At 33.7% G+C, this 14,456-nt stretch overlaps 1 protein-coding gene across 1 annotated transcript; it reads right to left on the reverse strand.

Moving 5' to 3' along the window:
• Nucleotides 1-8,642: 8,642 nt before the first annotated feature.
• LOC143915798 (glandular kallikrein-3, submandibular-like) lies at nucleotides 8,643-11,760 on the reverse strand. The gene is made up of 4 exons (XM_077436614.1): nucleotides 11,701-11,760; nucleotides 9,683-9,794; nucleotides 8,874-9,025; nucleotides 8,643-8,789 (listed from the first exon to the last, which is right to left on the reverse strand). Exons 1-4 carry the CDS (start codon nucleotides 11,758-11,760, stop codon nucleotides 8,643-8,645), a joined length of 471 nt encoding a protein of 156 aa, XP_077292740.1.
• Nucleotides 11,761-14,456: the final 2,696 nt, after the last annotated feature.

Here is a 14,456-nt window from a genome sequence, read left to right on the forward strand (position 1 = left end):
TTGACTTACCTCCGACAATCATTAACACAGAGTAGCAAATATGTTGAATAAAGGTCATGGTGTTGTATTATATTATATTTTCGTAAGCCAAGAGAATACGCTTCTGTCGCTAACTTGAGACAACTGAATATGTGTTTGAGATCTCGCCACTTTTAAAGCTCGTAGAAAGTCGAAATAGAAAGGAATGTAATTGATTTGCAAGACAAGAATGTGTCATAAAGTACTCATGCTTGAAGTTTTGTTTGTTTTAAAACACAAATCTTCTCACATGTTGTCAGTTATTTGACGTTATATTATGTATTGTTTATGAATATGAAAAATGATTGTAGCTCAATATATTGTTTAAACATTTTACTACTATGTACGTGTGTTTTTAAACTACTCTGTGTGATGATTGAATATTTATATTTATTTGTTTATGCTTTAGCCGTTTTTCCCTTTGTTCCCAAAGTTTCTTTGGTTCCCAAAGTGGTCCATATTAATTAACCGGTTAGTTTTTTATTGGGCAATAAAGAATGTTTTAAAACCAATCAATGATTCAAGTTTTGATGTATCTCACAACCACAACTAGATCCTACATAAATGTGTATATTCGTTATTTCTGAAAATAAGAAAAATATCAAGATATTTGGAAATATTGTGTTAAACCTGAAGTAAAAATGTTGTTTTAATAAAATTCCAAAATGTTTTGTTTGATTTTTGATATTGAAAAGCTTTTTATTCATATAAAGATGACAGTAAATACATTATACTTTTTTTAACGGCTACTGATCCTGTGTCTATAAAAAAATATTTGTTGTAAGTATTTATAATATTATTTTGTTTCATGATACATATGTATCTTGATTATATATATGTAAATATAAATGTGTTAAATAAGACTGGGCCTAAAAGGTTCCCTGTGGGACACCACTCGTGACTATTTTCGGAATAGATAATTCTACTTTTCCGTTAATTACCAACTTTCCGAGATTTAAATGAGAAATGTTGGGCACACATTTTTGATACTTTGTAAACCCAGAATGTGTGAGTTAAACAAAGTTCAATTGTGATTTTTAAGCCAATACTACAAATATGTGTAAATTCATTTTGGTGGTATATTTTGATTGTTATAGATGTTATGAAGTTTAAATTAACGGAAACGTTTGGTAAATTTATGTAAAATAGTTTTATTGCTTCACTTTAATATACATATGTACATAAGCATAACACTACAAATATGTGTAAATTCAATTTGTATACGTATTTTATATCATTTTGTGGTATATTTTTTAACAGTTAATGAGGTTGTAAAGATTAAATTAACGCAAAAATTTAGTACATTTTTGTAAAATAATTTTATTATTTAGCTTTAATATACATAGATACAATTTTCATTATATTGGGGGAAGATAAATATATTTTTAACGGGTTGCAATCTCGATCTGGGGTAATGAAATCCTCTCAAGTTGGAATTGAAACAGCATAGCATGTATATTATTTCATTCATAGAATGAATGCATGTGTGTCTTTGTGGATGTGTGTATGCTCTCGTGCAGTGCATCTTACTCTGGCATCACCCATTCAATGTCAGGTTCTCAATATCAGGAGCACATGTCTGACGCTCCACACCCCCCACTTTCCCGCTTACTTTACCCCGCGTCTCCTCGACACGATCGGTCACCACGCCACATCTCTATAGCGAATGCTTAAAACGCACCCATTGGTCAGCATGTATCGTCCTTGCTCTAATTGGTCAAACGTTTTAGTACACTGGAATTACTTTACACTGATTGGTCGTTCGCGTGTATTTATTTTATTAAATATCTCTGGCAATATGTATATATATTCCTGGCACTCTAAAGTTTGTTTTTTGAAATATTAGCCAAAGTGACATTACAGAGAGCTATAACGCATCACTGTGGCCAGTCATACAATCATAACATCATAATAATAATAACCTTAATTATAATAATAACAACCTGTTATATCTTGATGAAAAATACATTGACATTTATAGCCAATTCACAGTGTACATTGAAGAGGTTAATTTCACCAGCAACCCGGTTGAGCAGATATATATATATATATATATATATATATATATATATATATATATATATATATATATATATATATATATATATATATATATATATATATATATATATATATATATATATATATATATATATATATATATATATATATATATATATATATATATATATATATATATATATATATATATATATATATATATATATGGAGTTCGGTCTTTCGTGTCATGCGGGGAAGACGTGCTTCTGCGTTCTTCCCGCTATTACTCGCTTAAACCCGGCTATTGCACGAAATTTAATCTAAAAATTTAACCATCTAATCACTTATTTTACTAATTGCATCCTAGTATAATTTAAGTGTAAAAATAAACAGACGATCGGCCGTTAACAGCGTTTTTAATATCAGTGATTGCGAAAAATTTTGTGTTAATTTTGTGTCAGTTACAAAAGCGTATACGAACGAGATACATCTCCCTACCTGAATACAAAAAAAAATAAGGGTCCCTGCTCGCCAGTCAAAATTCGGTCCCACAGAAGCAATAAATCTTCCACATAATTGCTTTCAGACAAAAATTTTTAACGAACTTTACTTAATAGAATAATAGCAAACAGAAACGGTGTTTCCCAACTGTCTAATAGTTCTTTTTCATATTTAATTTATATTAAAGTAATTCGTGTAATTTTATATTCTTTACTAAATTTATTATTAAAATATTAAATTGCAAACCGCACTCACATATATAAATCCGTTGTCTCCAAAGAGGCGTCTCACGATAAAGATCTGTAAAAAAGTAGTATAACAATTGCTAATCTATTATTATCATAACTAACTACTTTCACTTACAAAGTAACCCTGTTAAATGGCATGTAATAACTCATAAGTGATCCAAGTGATACCTAGGATGACTATCTGTCAAAGCTGACCACAGAGAAGAGTCTATGGCGGTAAGAACTCACTCCTTGAATGGAAATCTCTCTCAAGTACCGCCTTTTTCTCAACACATCTTGGATAAATGCGAGAAAAATAATATCCAAACCTCCAACAAGGTAAGAGTGACGATGGATGATAGCTTAGCTAATAGAAACCTGTATTTAGCCACGTACAATGTAAGAACGTTATCGAGTGAAGGAAGTGTGCTTGCATTAGAGAATGAATTAGAAAATATCAAATGGGATATAATAGGACTTAGTGAAGTAAGACGAAAACAGCAAAACCAAATAATCCTAAAAAGTGGTAACTGTCTCTACTGGAGAGGGCTACCAAATGGTAGAATAGGAGGAGTAGGGTTTCTTATCAATAAGAGAATAGAAAGAAATATTATAGAAATAAGCGACATATCGGAACGTATATGCTATATAGTATTAAGAATCTCGAGCAGGTACACTTGTCAAATCTTCCAAGTGTACGCCCCCACATCTAGCCACCCAGACGAGGAAATAGAAGACTTCTACGAAAAAATACAGGACGCATACGATAATAGCCGTCACCACTTTAAAATAATCATGGGCGACTTTAACGCAAAAATAGGACAAAAGGCAAATACTGAAAGAGCAGTAGGCAATTTTGGTACCGGCCAAAGAAACGACAGAGGCGATCGCCTCATAGAATTCGCAGAACACAACAGGCTCTTTATCACTAATTCATTTTTCAGGAAAAACACCAACAATAAGTGGACTTGGGAGAGTCCTAAAGGAGACAGAAACGAGATCGATTTCATCCTAACAAATGCCCTGCACTCCGTTAAAGACGTTAGTGTTTTAAGTAAAGTAGATATAGGTAGCGATCACAGATTAGTCCGTGCCAAGATGGCCATTAATATAAATTGCGAACGTAGGAAATTAATAAAAGGATGCAGTAACTCTCCAGATTTCGCTCAACTAAGGTCTAGGAAAAAGGAATTCGAACTCGAACTTGGAAATCGATACGGGAAATTAAACCCAGAAGCAGACATCGAGGAATTGAACACTGTAATTAGTTCGGTTCTAACCTCAACAGGTAAGAAATTAGGTGGATTCAGGAAACAGATTAAATTAAGCAAAATTTCAGCGGAAACAAAAAACCTAATTAAGCATAAAAGGAATTTAGATAGGGATAATAATAAGCAAGAATACAATCTAGTAAATAAGGAAATTAAAAAGTGAATAGTCAGGGATGTCAGGGATTTTAACAGCAAGCTAATAGAAAATACCATTAAGAATAACCGTAGCCTGAAAAAGTGCAAACAGGATCTTTTCTTAGGCAAAAACCAAATGATCGCAATCAGATCAGAGAGCGGAGTAATAATTAGGAATAGAGAAGAAATCATAGACAGAGTTTACACGTTCTATGCAAAACTATACGAGAACGACAACGGCCAATTCCCCGCTCTGGAATCGACACACGGCCAAAGGGTTCCTGCAGTATTGCCTAGCGAAGTAGAGGCCGCGCTAAAAACTGCAAAGAACGGTAAAACCCCAGGGGAAGATAATATTCCCATTGACTTACTAAAATGTGGCGGCCCCCCCCTAATTAATATCTTAGCTAGGCTTTTCAGCAAATGCATCCAGAACCAAGTTATACCAGAAGGATGGAATAACGCAACTATCATTTTAATACACAAAAAAGGCGACAAAAGCGATATCAAGAACTACCGACCCATTAGTCTACTTTCAGCGGTCTACAAGCTCTTCACGAAGGTTATTACAGAAAGGCTGAAGAATATCCTCGACGAGAACCAACCTATAGAGCAGGCAGGGTTTAGGGCAAATTTCAGCACAATGGACCACCTCCAAGTAGTTGGCGAACTAATCGAGCGCGCCAACGAATATCAACGGCCATTGTGCCTAGGTTTCGTCGATTATGAGAAAGCCTTCGATACAGTTAGTCATAATGCAGTACTTAACGCTCTAAAAACACAGGGAGTACCGGAACCCTATGTGGGACTGTTAGCTGCAATATACAAGAATGCCACAGCTTCGGTTAAAATTTTTTCAGGTACAGATAGATTTAGCATAGGAAAAGGAGTAAGACAAGGAGATACAATCTCGCCCAAGTTATTCAATGCGGTGCTTGAGGGAGTTTTCAGGAAATTGGATTGGGATACAGCCGGAGTAAGCATCAATGGTCGCTTTTTGAGTCACCTTCGGTTCGCAGACGATATAGTTTTAGTAGCTCGTGATTCAGCTGACCTACTTATCAGACTAACACAGCTGGACAGGGAAAGTAGAAAAGTAGGATTAAAAATTAACGTAGATAAGACTAAACTAATGTTCAATAGTTATTGCATGCCTGATAGCATCCCCTTAGATGATAAACCAGTAGAAGTAGTAAATAATTATTTATATTTAGGTCAAATAATTGACATGTCTGGTAGTAAAAATGAAGAGATAAAGAGACGTATGAAATTAGGGTGGAGTGCATTTGGACGGATGAATGCTGTTTTTAAATCAAAAATGCCACTCTGCCTGAAGAAAAGGATCTTTGATCAATGCGTTTTGCCAGTGATGACGTATGGATGTGAAACTTGGACACTGAACGCCAAGATGCAAAATAAAATCCAATGCACTCAAAGAAGTATGGAACGCTGTATGCTTGGCATAACGAGGAAAGACAGGAAGCGGAACACGTGGGTGAGAAATATGACAAGGGTAGTGGACATAGTGGATAGAGTGAAGAGATTGAAATGGCAATGGGCGGGTCACGTAGCTAGGAGGATGGACGAAAGGTGGACAAAAGAAGTGCTTGAATGGTACCCGAGAGAAGGCAAAAGAGTAAAAGGAAGACCGCAAGGAAGAGGGGTGAACGAAATTAGGAAAATGTGCGGAATGAGATGGATGAGTGTTGCGCAAAACAGAGACGAGTGGAAGCGTGTTGGAGAGGCCTTCATCCAGCAGTGGATGGCGAATGGCTGTAAATGATGATGATGATGATGATATATATATATATATCGCTCTATATATTGGAGATGTTGCCAATATGTTTGTGAGCCACAGGAGAAAATAAATCACGATTCCTCAGGTCCATGAACCTACTAGTTGCATAAAACGTAAATTCATTAAGAACCTAAGGATTGTGTACTATCCCATTTAATAGCTTAACATAACACGACGAGACTCCAATGAGTTGAAGCCTAACGCCCCTAATAGGAATGCACTAGGATATATCCAAGGATAATAACCTCTCAATTCTCTCAATCTCTAATGAATGAGTCATATGGGTAGGACTCCATATAAAGGAAGAAAATTCTAGAATGGTACTTACTAGTGATTCATAAAGAATTTTAAGCACCAACGCACTCTGGAAAGGTTCACTAACTCGTAGTATTAGTCCCAGCTTTTTTGTGGCCCGCAAACAATGTTATAGGTTTCAGTCTGATAAAACCATACATTTAGTCATTTTTATTGCAACAATCTAGATTTAGAAGAGGACACCAGCCATTGTCTGATATACTTTTAGACTAACCATGTGCAGATTGACAACCCCGTACAATGTTGCTGAAACTTATCAGCAATGTTTTTGGAACCATGCACATCACAGTTCTCATATAGCATAGTGTTGCGTAGGAGTGGGTGGAGGATCCAAGTAAAAGGCCGAAGTCGTTTCACAGCGTTTATTGATGATTAAGGAGATACACGCACGGGCAGTGCTCAGTCCAGAATGACTTGATATCGCCTAAGTACCGCCTTATAAGGGGTAGATCTCTCAGGACGTCTAATCTGTTTACCTACTGTATAGTCACGTATTCGGATATGTATTCCCACGGTATGAGAAGTGCAATAATTGTTTAGCTTACTTGCACTTGGCCTGTCACTAATCCTTGAAACCACTTATACCGGTCGCACGGTATGCACTTACTTAATCCGTTACCAGACATCCGTTAACAGATAATCCTTGAACGGTCACACAGTCTCTGGGATTCTATTCACTTAATCCGCGGCGTATGTAACAATAGTATTAGGCATATTTTTAGTAAAACGTTTAGAATTATTAAGTGACCAGAAAACAAACATAATTTAAATATTAAACTTTCATTACATGTAATTGTGTAAAAATAAATATATTGTTGGCGGTTTTTAATCTCGACCTGGAAAGTACTCGCAGATTGAAATTGAAGTAGTAAATCGACGACGAGCATTGGGTACGTAATTTTTTGGAAATCCTATACTGCAGCGTTTCCCAACCTGTGGTACGCGTACCACTTTGTGGTTCGCGGTTGATGGTTGGTGGTTTGCGAAAAAAAATCAGTAATGGCGGACATGCAGGATTGAATGATTTACAATCATAAAAATAGAAATATTTTTAATATCTAATATATAATTTCGAAAGAGACTTTGTAAGTTTGTATCTTTGTTTGGGAACTTCGAAAAAAATTTTTTTTCCATGACGACAATCAATTGGTTGAATATTATATTTTTTTCGAATCAAATAAATTTAATAAAAAAATAAATGAATATTTACTATTAGATTCGCCATGTTTAAGCTGTTTATATTACAAATACTGAGCGAAGCCGGGTAAAACAACTAGTAATTAATAAACATTATCTTAATTAGTCATCGTCGACGTCAATATGTACAGTCAATGATCGAAAATCTGGCAATCGATACGTTTTCCTCAGATCCGGCATGGATTTTGGAGTGCATTTTTAAATTTACCGCGTTCACGTTCCAATAAATAAATAACTTGAATTTGACACTTGAGAACAGTTAGATAATAACCTTTAATGCTGCAGATAAAATTGAAAGTACATATGATTAGAAAATTAGATTTTTGTAATTTATGTATCGAAAATGATCAAATTGAAGTATTTGAAATTTTACATAATTTCTTATCTGAAAAAGAGAGTCGTATGTCTCGGGATATACGTGAAAAAATAATTGAATATTTAATAGGGCTGAAATCGTCTTTTACGCAGTGCTTCCCCTAACCTTAAGAAGCAAACAATTTGATTTCAAACCCCTTTCATAATGAACATTTTCGGACAGCTACCAAGGAAAAAGAGAACTTGATTGAACTTTCAAATTATAGCATTTAAAAACTGAATTCGAAATAAATAAAGTTATTAAATTTTGGCTAGGTATTAGTGAAGAATATGAACAGCTTTATGACATAGCGCTTAAATTTCTGTAGCCGTTTACTAGCACTGAACTGGTTGAGAGAGCTTTCTCTTCATTTGTTTTAAAAAGATAAATATAGAAATTGATTGAATCCAGCTCCAGATTTAAGGGTAAATCTTGCATCATTTGAACCAAATTTAAATAAACTAAGTACAAGGATCTCATTAAATTTATTTTGTAAGGAGATTTAATGAAAAGAAATCATATATGTACTTTGTAATTTTGTGTTTTTATTAAAACCATTTATCAATAATAGAAGTATGACAAAATAGTAGATAAATATATCAAACTTTGAGCAAATAACTTTTTTTCTACAAAATTTCTTACCAAAACAGATCTACATATGCTACATATCCTGTCTTCACATTCCTTACCATGCAAATACAATATATAATAATTACACTTGCAAAAACAAATTTCATGAAATACAATCATTTTTATATGGTGGTACAATTTAGCGTTATGTACTACCAAGTGGTACGCGAGTCAAAAAAGGTTGGAATACGCTGCTATACTGCATGTTCTTTGATCCAATTTATAAAATGGTAGACTTCAGTGTACCCATTAGGAACAGTAGACGTACCACACGAAAGCGCACCGAACGAATCAAGACCAGTTAATTCATCATCGCAAGTGAGTGGTCCACCAGAATCGCCCTAAAATTTTAAACAAAATTTTAAATTTTATATTTTTTTAATTAAAGGTAATTTAAATTAGAATTTTCAAATAAATACACCTACACGACAAGGATCTGTTCCAGGTTCAGAATTTCCTGCACAAATGATCAAGTCAGTTACATTATATTTAAAATTTTCTTTCACTCTAACTATACATTTGTCATGATCATATATTGGGACATCCAGTTTTAATAGTTGATTGCTTATATTATTTGCTGCAAAATAATTTTATGTTAAGAATATATTTTTTTTTTAATTAAATTTTTATATTTTGTAAGCTAATCTTAATCTAGTAATTAAGTAAATAAGTATTAGGTTTTTTTCACAAAATTTTTTTTCGAGAAGTTTCGATTTTCAAATGAACTTCAAATGATATTTAAATATCAAACCATTATTTTTTTTTTAAATCAAAAATTTTTTAAAAAAGTAGATATGCGAAAAACCCACTTCGCCACAAGAAATTATTTAAAATTGATGATTTATTTTATTTATTTAACATTTCCTTGTTACGATGCCAGTTGTCCATAGGTCAATTGACGAAAATTCAAAATTGTTTTCGCTCCAATCTATATAATATATGTATATGTAGCTATGGCAGACCAAAAGACATTTATATCGAGAGAAAAAATTCTCAATGTCATTTGTGATTATCTTATGTTAAACATATAATTGTTTTTTAAAATATAATTTTGATATTGAATTAATAAATAAAGAATCGCAATACTTGCTGCAATAGATAAAGTGCTATATTTTTGACAAATATACCCTAATATGAATACTCACTTTAAGAAAAGTTTGGAATTATCAAGTTCGCCATTTGTCTAGTTAAAATACGAAGTGAAAATGTGATATGCACAATTTTAATATCTCACCATGTTCAGTCCATCCCCATCCAGAAATGGTACAAAGCTCTCCAGTTTTTGACGGCTTCGTTCTCAATGTTGCCAATTTCACTGTATCTGTGATTTCAAAGGGCTTCGATACCTGTGTGATAATTATTAATTAAATTAAACAGTTTCAATATACATGTACTCATTTTGCAATATACATGTACTCATTGATTCACTTTTAAAATCCCAATATCGTTTTCATGCCAATGTCCCTGGAAACCTTCATGAAGAATGGCAGATTCCACAGAACGAATTTTCGAGTACAACGTGGAGTAAGGCAAGGGTGTATATTATCTCCAGACCTATTTAATATATATGGAGAGTATATAATGCGTAGAGCACTGGATGGTTGGAAGGGTGGAGTGTCCATTGGTGGAAAAAAACTATCCAATCTTCGGTATGCGGATGACACAACGCTCATAGCTAATAATCATGAAGAAATGGCCGAACTGATCCGTCGTGTTGAGACAGAGAGTAATGTGCTTGGCCTCCAGATAAACCGCCCCAAAACAAAAATTATGATAATTGACCGTCACCAACAGCTGCAAAACAACAACTCAGCTTTAAACGGTATAGATGTGGTTGATAATTTTGTCTATCTGGGGTCACTCATATCTAACAACGGCGGCAGCGAATTGGAAATACGGCGCCGGATTACATTAGCAAAATCGGCAATGTCACAACTAACGAAGATTTGGAAGAATAGAGCCATTACAACTGCTGTCAAAATCCGTCTCGTGAAGAGTCTCGTTTTTTCTGTCTGCCTTTATGGTGTCGAGACGTGGACCATGAAGGCGGCGGATAGACGGAGAATCGATGCCTTCGAGATGTGGTCCTGGAGACGGCTACTGCGCGTGTCTTGGACCGACAAACGCACGAATGTGTCTATTCTTGAAGAATTGAAAATCAAGGATAGACTGTCAACAATATGCCTGAAACGTATATTGCAGTTCTTCGGCCACATTGCACGAAGAGGTGAGGAGAGCCTGGAGCGGTTGGTTGTGGTTGGTAGCGTCGAAGGCAGAAGAGCCAGAGGCAGATCCCCCGCACGCTGGACTGACCAAGTATCTGCAGCGACGGGCGCTTCCACGGTAGCAAGTCTTCGCCTGGCTGAATTTAGAACTGAATGGAGGCAGCTGGTTGACCGCACATCATAGTCACGATCCTCAGTGATGAGGGAACCGACAGCAATATTAATATATATGTATGTGGAAATGACGCCCGCCATTTCGATGGTGAAAAATAATCGTAATAGACACGTTTGAAAATACTGCATCTTTGTTCACGGTGACGTCTATCGTCCACACTGTCACATTTGTCCACACTGTTGTGATCGATTTTTTCCTTTTCACCCCCCTCTCGCTATGGAGATTGGGCACTTTGCCATGCTCATGACTAGGGATCCCAAATATTCGTCGACTTAAACTATTCGAATATCGAATAGTTAATCAAGAGCTATTCGAATATTCGAATATATTCGAAAATTAAAAAAAAGGTAATTACATATGTACCAAGCATAAATTTGAATTAATCGTCTTATCATTGAATTCCACCTCGTTTTTACAGCCAATAATAATTTACCAATTTTTTATTTTCTATATTCATTATGATTTCTTGTAAAAATGTATATTTCGCCGGTGACTTCTTAAATATTCGTATTATTTTTCTGATGTTTTCTAAAATTTTGTAGAGATTATTATCGATCGGAAAGTGATTTTCTTCAAACATTTCCGTATTTAATGAATACAAATCTGTTTCTTCACATGTAGACATTTCATCTTTTTTATTTTTTTATCACAATTATCCCCATTATACATTTAGGGTACTTTGTAAACCCAGAATGTGTGAGTTTACCGACGATTATTGTGATTTTTAAGCCAGAACTACACATATGTGAAAAGTCATTTTTGTGGAATATTTTAATAGTTTTAGATGTTGTGAAGTTAAAATTAACAAAAAAATTAAGTTCATTTTTAAAAGGTTTTAATTATTAGTCTCACTTGTTCAACGATAAGTGTTCCCTTATTAAATATATTCTGATCGCTTTGAAATTTTTCCATTTTGCGAAGTTTGGCCCCCGATAGAGATTTCGATAGTGAAATATCTAATTTAACGTGTTTAAAATTTCAGAAAATAACGAGGCGATGACAGCTCTTGATGACGTTTGGGTGATTGTCCATGCAATATTTAACGTCCCCCCCCCTCGTTTTGTCAGGTTTTAATTCTTTAAACGCCTATAACTTTATCTGTGTCATTTTTTATTTTACAAAATTTGCATTATAGGCTCTAATTATCTCTCATTATATATATATGTATGTTTACTATAAATATATTATACTAGTGTTATGTCCGTTGAAATTTCATCAGGTGCTTTAGGATTGATACATGATTTAAAATATATGTAGTTACAATATGAATAGTAATAATTATTCGGAATCGGAACTGAATAAGAAATCGAGAATCGGTTATGCCAATTTAATTATGCAATAAAAAATAATAATAAAATTATAAAACCCGAAGTCATCATCGAATTCGAAATCGGAATCGGAATCGGATAATATGAAAAGTTACATATATATTAAAATAATAAATTACATATATATTAAATTTAGAACGATTCGTTTGTCGGCCGTTGTGGTGTACTGGTCTAAAGCGCAGTCAAGCAACCGAGCGGCCCGGGTGCGATCTGCGATCTCTCAATTTCATTTTAATTTAAAAATATATATTTAATTGTTTAATATAAAAAAATGGTTCAAAATCTCGGTAAATATAATTATTATAATTACTTATTTTTATATGGCGAGAACAAAAAATTTCAATTAATGTTTAAAAAAAAAAGACTATTTGAATATTGGAAGATGGCGTAATTGATTAGCTCGCCAAACTCAGATATATGTACCTATAAGAGGATATTTGTGTTCGCGGGTTCACGTGTTCGACACCGTGGCAAGTCTAGACGATTGAATTTTTACAAAGTTTAGGCTTTTTACTAACCTCTTATACGTTTCACATGGTTTTCGTCCCTTATCTCTTATCCGATCGTTTTCATACTTTGCCATATTGCTCATTTTGGTCATCAATATAAGTTAAAGTATCATCCGCAATTACGATGGTGAAAAAATATCGTATTAGACACGTTTGAAAATACTGCATCGTATTACACGGTGACGTTTATCTGTCACATTCATCATTCACATCGGTATTTTCATTACTTTTCGCCCTGCCATCTCGCTGTCAAATTTTATGTATTTAAACGCCTATAACTTTTTCTTTTTTCAATCTATATTTTATAAAATTTGCTTTATACATAGGTTCTCGTTATCTCTAATATATAAATATTTATAGTTTTGTGGAGGCTTGCTGAGCCAACGGTCTTGGGTGTTGCCACACCGGCCTTTATGCAGGGTGGCAACACGGTGAGTGTGACAGAATGACGTTTAACCCATAACCTCAAATCAAAACAAACTTTCTAACCAATACAGGCTTAATATATGTACACAGATCAAACAGTGATAGTTTTATTTTTAGTTATTAGTTATCAGCTGATTTAAAAGTTCTACTCCGGTTATATAACTAGTAAATTAAAAATTTTAAAATAAAAACCTTGGTAAAAAAAACTTTTTTAAATACTAACCTCCTTTTAGTTTTTAAAAATCGATTCATTCATTATGTTCGGCTAGCGTAAGGACACATACACACTCACACACACAGATTAGCGTCTTTATATATAAATATAATAATGAGTGATAAAATGCTATTAAACATGTGTGCCGTAATCAAATGCAGCCTGTAGATTTTGACATCTCTACTCCCACTTAAGGATCCCAAAAATACGTCGACTTAAACTATTCGAATATCGAATAGTAAATCAAGAGCTATTCGAATATTCGAATATATTCGAAAATTAAAAAAAATGTAATGACATGTACTAAGCATTGATCATACTATTTATTATGCTATTTTATTTTTGAAATGGTGTTTATCAATTCTTGTTCCATAATTGTTCCTAAATTGTAAGTGTTAATTTCAATTTCTTCTATGTAAGTAGAGTCAATAGAGTTAGTGCTTTCTGAAACTAGTATTTTTTCCATCAGTTAAATTGCAAATGATATAATTTCAGATTTTGAAGCATTTTTAAAAATTTCGTCTGGTTTTGGTATAATTTATTTAGGTAAATTAGTAATGTTATTACCGTCTTTCGTGTGTTTTGTTTTCTATTATATTCTATTAAGAATTCTGAGAATCGGTACGTGGCATTCAATCGACTTATATATGTATGTACTTGCACACGCATGATGTTAAATACATACAGTACATACATTTAAAATACATTTGTGTATACGAATATGATATAAATTTTCATGTATTGTTAGATCGCGATATATAACTTGTTTATGAAATGTTTTAAAAAAATAACTTTTTGGCAAAACATATGCACGAATAATATTAGAATAGTTGTTGAAGAATTCGAATAACGAATGGCTGAAAAATCAGACGAATAATTCGAATACTCGGATATTCGAATATTCGATTGGGATCTCTACTCCCACTGGTCTATCTTTGCTTTCAACTCCGTGATAAACGATGACTCCAAGTCGATCGTTTCCTATCAGTTTGCCAATTTTTCTGATTTCATTGTTGAAACTGCTCCGCCATAAAATTGTCTAAAAACCTTCCTACCCACTATCTCATCACTATTTGATTATGACTTACATATCTACGATAAAATTTATGTACAAGATTTATAGATGTCTTG

The sequence above is a fragment of the Arctopsyche grandis genome, chromosome 8 (assembly GCF_051622035.1).
Source record: "Arctopsyche grandis isolate Sample6627 chromosome 8, ASM5162203v2, whole genome shotgun sequence".
NCBI lineage: Eukaryota > Metazoa > Arthropoda > Insecta > Trichoptera > Hydropsychidae > Arctopsyche > Arctopsyche grandis.

Coding starts and splice junctions, on each gene's coding strand:
- LOC143915798 (XM_077436614.1), bottom strand. CDS start 11,760: ATGGAAAAATTTCAAAGCGATCAGAATATATTTAATAAGGGAACACTT. Junction 9,795..11,700: donor GAACACTTATCGTTGAACAA/GTGAGACTAATA, acceptor ATTATCACACAG/GTATCGAAGCCCTTTGAAAT. Junction 9,026..9,682: donor ATGGGGATGGACTGAACATG/GTGAGATATTAA, acceptor ATTATTTTGCAG/CAAATAATATAAGCAATCAA.